Raw genomic sequence first — 7,908 nt, forward strand, 5'->3', positions numbered from 1 at the left:
GTGATCTTTCTGTATACACAAAACCTGAACACTCATGACAAATTGACTACATATTTAAAGAGAATGCCTGAAAATAACCTAAGGGATCTTGTTAGAAAAACAAGTCTTTTAAGCCTGCAAATTATTTTAATATACTGTAATTGGCCTCGTCCCGACACCACCCACCCCTCTCACCTCCTCTTCTGTACTTAGAAAGTGATATAATCTTTATGGTCATGGAGCGAGCAACTGCGAAAGAGCAGTGAAAGAACAGGTGTCTGAACTTTGCTGACTCTGGGAACTCTTTCAGTCCTATTTTATCTCATTCTATTCTTACTTAATCCATCGATATCCCAACCAAAGGTAATCTTCTTATGGCAGAGCATTCTGTTTCAGTGCAGCCAAACCTCGATTGACAGGGTGGGGGAAGAGGGGAGCAGGAAAAGAGAGAGAGAGAGAGAAAATGTGTGAAAGGGGTGGGTGGTGGATTGGAGACTCTTAAAGAGCCTGACACTGTGCTTCAGTCATTTCATTTAGGATTAGTTATTCCACACTGGGTGAACAAGTGGCAGGTTCTCCCCAGTGTGGTGTGTAAACATCACTGAGGATGACGGTGGACCTCCTGCTGCATCTAAATTATTTACGGATAATCAAGGTTTTCTCCAGTTGACCATATCAGCCAAAGCTCCAAAATTACACCCAAGTGTTGAAGGCAATGTGTGAGAAAATCAAAAAGTGCTATTTAAGATTCAGTTTTCTGTCAGTCGGGCTCTGCGACAGCTGGAGAGGAGCTGGTTTAGCACAACCTTAACTAATCCCTCTTGTTGCCTATACTTCCTCTTCCTTTGGTAAATGTTTTGGGTGTTTTAGTGAATGTTTGCATGTTGGTGAGATGTCCTTCTACATGTAATTATTCCTGGTTTACAATGCCGACTCCTTCTACAGGCTCTATTCTTGCACAACCCTCCCTTTTATCCGGCCTTGGAACATGGTTTCCGCGTGGCAATGGGCTGCCCCAGTTTGTGTTATGTATATTTTCTTTAATTTCAAGTAGCCGGTGTTAATTCTTTGAGGTTATAGCTCCTTTTTTGTGTTGGGAAAATGAGTGCAAGTCAATAAACCAACTGACGACACTGAGAAGTGGAGTAATTCTTATGTGTCATTTATTCCCTTGAATTAAACAGATAAATTACATTTAAAACAATTGAGAAATACACATCTTAAAATCTACAGTTTTATAATACATAGAGAGTTGTCCCATTGCAAAAGAAAAGTTGATTCTGGCACCCGAGTCAACATAAGTATGTGTGTCACTGACTGACCGTGCCTCCGTTTCAGATTCTCCCCTCATTTCATTTCTGCTGTAGGTCCCTTTTTTTTTTTTTTTTAAAGCCACATTTGAGAAATATTAAACTGAACATCTCCTGTCAGATTTGTCACACAAAAGCAGACATGGAGTTACGGTATTCTTGGAGCAGGCAGGTGGAGGCAAACACTGAGGGAATATTTACAATGCTCAATAGATTCTTACAGGCTAAGCTGTGACTTTAAACAACGACAATATTGTGTTGTTTGCAAAAAAAAACTAAAAACATTTGGCACAGGGATTAACGTGATTGGTTCTTTAGCATGAGATTTATTTCTGATTATGATGGGATGTGACTTTACTCTGCCTCTGTTGTGCAGCTGTAAGCCATGCTGTAGAGGGTGCACACACATGCATTATGGTCACATTCAAGCCAAAGAGGCAGAAAGTACTGTTCAGTCATGGCTCCAGTAGTCCACATGGGATTTTTCCATTTTTCTTTCTTAATTAAGTTCTTTAAGTTTGTGGTATACTCTTGAGGTCTGTCCAGCAGATATGTTCTTCAGGTTCTGGCAAGCTGCATGCACATGTGATGTGCTGTGTTGAGAGTTCCGGGCCCCAAGCTGAGGGACCGTGTTCCTGCTTTTTGTGGCATTCATTTGTTGCTTCTTCTGTTTCTCACGCTGCTCTGTTGTTTTCTAAATTGGTTTGAGTTCAATTCTGGTAAAGTGCAAACAAAATATCCTCAGCAATACTTAAATAATGAAACAAACCGGGATAATTTTTTTTTACAAATGCTTAAATTTGGACAGATTTGGACACAACAGGGCAACCAAAAAAAAAAGCTTAATTTTAAATCTGTGATATTTTTCAATCCTTTTTTTTCTTTTAACGTAGACACACATATTTGATGAAGGCGGTTGAGAGAAAAGTGAAAAGACACCAGAGTTGCCTTTTGAGGACATGGCTACGGGCCGGAGCAGAGGCCACATGTAGACTGAGCAGCCTGAGCTTCAGTTGGGGAGTGTGTCCAATCCCAATGAGGCTGCGTGCTGCTTGGCCCTCATACGCAGGTTCTCAATACTTGTCGTCTTGCTGTTGAGGCTGCCACCTGCTGCCTGCAGCAGCGGGCTGTTCCACACCTGCTGGGCCTGGGACAGGGTCTGGTAGTAGGACTGGCAGGGCAGCGAGCCCAGTGGGGACGGCATGTTGACGTTCATGCCCAGATAGGGCAGAGACGATGGTGTGCTCATGTCGAATGACGGGTAGTGCACCATGTTGTTGGTGGCAGCCATGTGCTGCCTGAACTGCTCCTGTAGCCGAAAGAGGCTGAGGGGAGACGAAGCGTACGAGTTGCTCTGAGGCAAACCACTAGTCACGCTGCTGGAGGACGGAAAGGCCGGGGAGCTCAGGGGAGAGTCTGATGGAGAGAAGGAGAGCAGATGTAAGACTTGTCCCATTTTTAGATGGTGTTTACATAGCAATATGTCATATAATCAGGGAAAGTAAAAAGTTAAGCACTTTATTTGACGTCTATATTTTTACCTGATGTTGGGCTGAGGCGTTTACAGGAAGGGGAGCTGCTCCCGGGCTGCACTCCTCTCTCCCCCTGTGTCTCCTCGCTGATCTTCACCCTAGTCTCCCCCCTCATGTCCTCCTCCTCCCTGTCAGCATTATCTTCTGCTGCTGACTCGCTGTCTGACGGCTCAGGGGAGGTGACGTTGACTTCCACACTCATCTCACCAGGCTGAGGCCGCACCGCCTCCAGCGTCTCTGTCACTGTGGGACAGGATGAGAGGGAGGTAGGTAGAGGAGGAGTGCGGGCCTCTGGAACCACGGTGGTGGCGGTTGCAGTGCTGTTGGTGGTGGTGAGGTCAGTTTTGGATTCCTCTGTAGAGCCCTCTGATGGTCCTGACGCCTCCTTCTGTTTTTGAAGCTGCTCCTTCTGCAGGCTGCGTTGCTTCTTACGAAACTTGGCCCGACGGTTCTTGAACCAGACCTGACCGGAAGAAACACAGAAATCAGTGCTTCATCCAAACAAACAAGTGTTTGCTACAGTGATGTTGACATTATTGCCTATCTGCTCCACATAACTCTCCCTGTTGTTCTCACTATAGCTGTGTTTAGATCTTGTGTCACCCAGCACCATCACAGGACGTAAATAGTTTGATGTCAAGACAGATGGAGATAGAAAAAGGGAGATGGGACTGACACCACAAAGACGGGCCCATGAAAAGTTTCAAAAGTGAATTCTGCTGCTCAAAAATCTAGTTGTCAGGCAGTTTGAGGGGATAAACACTTCTTGACCCCACCGGCTCCTGCATCTGCTGCTATATACACACCGATACTCCCTCAGTCAGGTCTGATAGTTTTGCTTCACAGAGCCCATTTTCAGATGAAGAACCCTGTATACAAATAACGTGTCATTGTCTGCGTACCTGCACGCGTGCCTCAGGTAGGTTGGTGCACATGGCCAGACGTTCTCGCATCACCACGTCAGGATAGTGGGTCTTCTGGAAGGTTTTCTCCAGGGCCTCCAGCTGCTGGGCAGTAAAGGCTGTGCGACTCCGCCTCTGTTTTCGGTGCTGGGAGCCATACCGGGCCTCAAGGATAATGTCTTGAAATGTGCAGCCGTTGAGAAAGAAGAAACAGGACTAGTTTAAATGGGGAACAGGTCGAAGGTCAGGTGATCAGAGAGTAATTTACTCTGACGTCGCTTACATTGAAGTATTGGAAAGGTGTGTTTATCAGTTTTATCTGCAGTACAGGGATATTTTTTTTTCAGGTTCATTTGAATCATGTTAATTGGAAGGCTCACATTATTGTACTCTGTCCTGTTTGAGAGGCTTATTCATTTTTATTTTATTTCCTCACAATTGTGGAGAGAACACTGAGTACGCAGAGCTTCATTTTCGACTTGGCCTGATTGTATGTATTTTATTATTAACGGCTACATGTTACAGTTAACATAAAACAAATATTCTGTTGTATGTTATGTACAACTGTACCAATTTAGATACACGTCAGACTGACTGACTGTCATGTGATGTGCGTTGACTTTGGAAATATGAGTTGCAGGTTATTTTTTCCAGCAATGTATCTTTCAGTTATTGATACTATGAAATCACCCGAGTATTGATACAATGGAATCAACCGTTGTTGTTGGGAATGACACAGATGGAGGAAACTGAGGAAATACAAAGCAAAGTGAACAACTGATTCTTACCAGCAAGTCTCTCTGCTAGAGTGAGCGCATGCACTGATGGCCTGTAGTCAGGTGCGTGTTGGGCCTGTTGCGCCGCCTGCTGGTGGAGGTTGTACATGGCGCTCAACGAGTTCATGGCGTGGAGAGAATATCCGTTCACTCCGTAGTGCTGCATGATCGACGCCTGTGTAAGGAGGAGAAAACACGGCGTGGTGAGCGTCAGGCCTTCAAAAGTGTTATTTAATACATGTTTATTCATGGTATATAAATAGTTAAGTGCTTAGTTATTGGTTATGTTTGATGTTATCTTAATGGCATGACAACAGGTGAAGTAACATACAAGAATTAAAGACGGCGCTCCAACTGGGAAAAAGTAGTTTTTTCATTTAATCAGGAAACAAAAAAAGCTGATTTAGATTTATAAGATTTATATAATATATAAAGATTATTTATCATGATTTGGATCAAATTTAGAAATGTTGAGTTACGAGAGGAACCAAACTTTTTTCTTTTCTTTTTTCAAAGTAAGGGAATATAGGAGTTGTACATACTGGGTACACTATAACCGTCAACCATATTTTTAGTAAATACATTTTAACATTTTAAAATGATAATTTATTTAAATCGGTCAGGAATTTTTTTTTTTATCAATCCACTGCAACAACAATTCAGAACAATTCAACAAAAGACAGTAGACCGAGCTGGTTCTGCCAAAATATTATAAAATAAATGATAGTATTGAATTTTCCAGTGAAAAATACATGTTTGCATTCATAAATAAACTTACCATAGGCCCCAGGTTAAAGTAAAAATTGTTTTTGTTTTTATTGTTGTTATTTTTTTGTATTCTCTTTACATTACTGTGTACGGAGGAAATATTTATTTATTATTTATTATAATTTTATATGTAAAGTTTATTTTATCTCGTTTAATAGAATAACACAATTTCAACATGAAGAGTTGTTCCTTTTTTGCGGGGTTTTATTTTGTTCGCTCTCATCTGCGCAGACTGGACTGCAGTGAAAAAAAAAACATTTACTTGCTCCCACAGAGTTTGACTCGAGTGGGGGTCATTTATTTCAATCTGTGGCGGGTCCCCGGTCAGTTTCAGACGCCTGCAGGCTGACGGAGATGTGTGACAGCTCTGCGGTGAAATATGCACACGATCCCCAATTGGCCTCCTGTCTAATGTGGGTGCAAATAGGTTTCCACGATACAAGGCTATTAATTTATCATCAGGCCTGACACGTGAAAGGTGTGTGTGTGTGTGTGTGTGTGTGTGTGTGTGTGTGTGTGTGTGTGTGTGTGTGTGTGTGTGTGTGTTTCAGAGAAAAACGTGTGACTAATGTAATAACACTTTTTATTTCATGTGACTATTTTTCAGTCTCTGGCTGGATTCGTGTAATCTGTTAGATTTCCGTTTAATCTTCTTTAAAACAAAATCAACATAATGCTCTTCTTTCAGGACAATGTCACAGCCTCGGGCTCTGATTTGAGGCTAATTATGCTAATTGCCGTGGATTTATGAGTTACACATGGTTTACTAAAGACTGCCCTGAGGCCACAGCGATTCAGCAGCAGCATTTACCATCATTACCGTAAACGAGGGGATGAATTGGAATAATAATACAACTTGAATTATTAAATTATTACATTTATTTATAATTATTAGTGTGAATTTACAGCGTGATTTACTTAATTATAGTCCTCATCCCCGAAAGCATCGACATCAGTGTGAATAAAGCAAGAGAAATAAATATGAAGACCGACTTTTTAAAGCTCCAATAATGTGACTTTACAAGCATGAAAACAAATACAAAGTAAACAAACATGGAGGAAAAAGTGACACGAATCTATTTTTAAAGAAAACGAATTACTCTTGTAGTAACAATCACGGTCCAACTTCCACTCAGCAAACTTCATACCTGTCCTCTGTGTCCTCTCTGTGTCTCTGCAGGAAAAACCGTCCACTTGCAGTAAAGCAGCTGAATATGTTCCTCAGATCTTCTCCACTAAAATCCGCAGGTGCTGCTTCATTTCCTCTTTAGGTCGCTGCTGTTTGTTTGTGTTCTCTCAGTTATCCTCTCACTCTGTGTCCCCGGTGTTTGTGCGTGGCCTCTTCTCTTCCTCTTCACTTCTCTTCCTTCTCTCCTCTCCGTGGATGTGGGAGGATGCTCAGCTGCCATCTATCGGCCTTTAAAGCGACCCTGGGTGGGGTCAGTGCGACGCGCAGGCGCTGCTCCTCTCTGCCAATCACGCCTCTCCCTCCACACCTCTCACCTCCTCCTTCTTCTCCTTCACTTCACACCTCACACTTCAGGTTTGATTTCTGCATCCAAGCCGCCGACTTTCCAGCTCTCGCTCTTTTTGTCCCGGGAAAAGAATATTATTTTTTTTTTTTAAATAGTTCTGTAGTTTTCTTAACTAAAATTTATTAGAATAATTATTTTATTATTATAAGCTATTGAGAACAAACTACTACGACTAATATAATATTAATGATGAGGTTTTATTTTAAACCAACACTGACGTTATCAAAATTAAATTAAATCAGATTTTAATTTAATAATTTAACTTTATATAAAACTACCTGTTATGCATGCTGTATTGCATTTATTTTGAACACAACATTTGATAAAATTTCAACATAAAAAGTTGCATTCCAAATATTATTTTTGACCTAAAGCGGAAACTAAACGACTGCATGTTTTGTAAGATATTTTAATCTTAATTTCCCTTCCTATAGTTAAGTTAAATTACAGTTTGGCTGGAAGACTGATATTTATTTAAAATCACATCTTCATTATCATTGAAACGATTATGAACGTTTTGGATTTATTGTAGGAAAAAATAAATATTACAAATGTGACGCAAATAAAACCTGTAAAGAAAGTATTTTTCTTTTTTCGTGCGTCCTCGACTTTTGCGTCAGCAGTTGTCTAATATCAGAGGAAATCCAAACGCTTGGTTTCAGCCAATTAAAAAGCAGGTATTAATTAAAATGATATGCAAAATGGTAAGTAATGGCCTTTTTAGACTCTCCAGCACGGGGGCTCTTCAGGTTAATTCCGTGCTTTAATTTGATCTCCCCCCCCCCCCCCCCCCCCCTTCTCGGTGTGACTGCAGGTTTGCGGGGAATGCAGCAGCAGATATGGAGAGATGCAGGTTGCGCTGCAGCGCACTGCCTCCAGCAGCTCCCCGGCCCCGAGGGATTTAGGTTAGGATTGGGTAGACAAGACGCCATTTCACCCTCCAAAAAATGTCTTAAAATGACTGCTGGTAAGAGGATTAAAACAATAATGCCCCTCTCTTCTTCAAGGTTTTTAGAAAAGATTTCTTCTCCCGAAGAAAACCCGTTTAGGCTGGAATTAAGGGCAACGAAAAGTAGCCTTTTAATGTAAGGCTTGCATATTTTGTG

At 41.6% G+C, this 7,908-nt stretch overlaps 1 protein-coding gene across 1 annotated transcript; it reads right to left on the reverse strand.

Moving 5' to 3' along the window:
• Positions 1-1,125: 1,125 nt before the first annotated feature.
• Positions 1,126-6,642, reverse strand: LOC131465626 (diencephalon/mesencephalon homeobox protein 1-B-like). The gene is made up of 5 exons (XM_058638465.1): positions 6,416-6,642; positions 4,512-4,674; positions 3,724-3,902; positions 2,831-3,284; positions 1,126-2,705 (listed from the first exon to the last, which is right to left on the reverse strand). The coding sequence occupies exons 2-5, from the start codon at positions 4,663-4,665 to the stop codon at positions 2,299-2,301; spliced, it is 1,194 nt and encodes a 397-aa protein (XP_058494448.1). The 5' UTR covers positions 4,666-4,674; positions 6,416-6,642; the 3' UTR covers positions 1,126-2,298.
• Positions 6,643-7,908: the final 1,266 nt, after the last annotated feature.

This window comes from Solea solea, chromosome 9, assembly GCF_958295425.1.
Source record: "Solea solea chromosome 9, fSolSol10.1, whole genome shotgun sequence".
Classification (NCBI taxonomy): Eukaryota; Metazoa; Chordata; class Actinopteri; order Pleuronectiformes; family Soleidae; genus Solea; species Solea solea.

Excerpts from the sequence above, each read along its gene's own strand:
- LOC131465626 (XM_058638465.1), bottom strand. The coding sequence starts at position 4,665 with ATGCAGCACTACGGAGTGAACGGATATTCTCTCCACGCCATGAACTCG. Across the intron at positions 3,285-3,723 it reads TACCTGAGGCACGCGTGCAG|GTCTGGTTCAAGAACCGTCG; the intron begins GTACGCAGACAA and ends TCTTCCGGTCAG. Across the intron at positions 2,706-2,830 it reads ACGCCTCAGCCCAACATCAG|ACTCTCCCCTGAGCTCCCCG; the intron begins GTAAAAATATAG and ends TCTCTCCATCAG.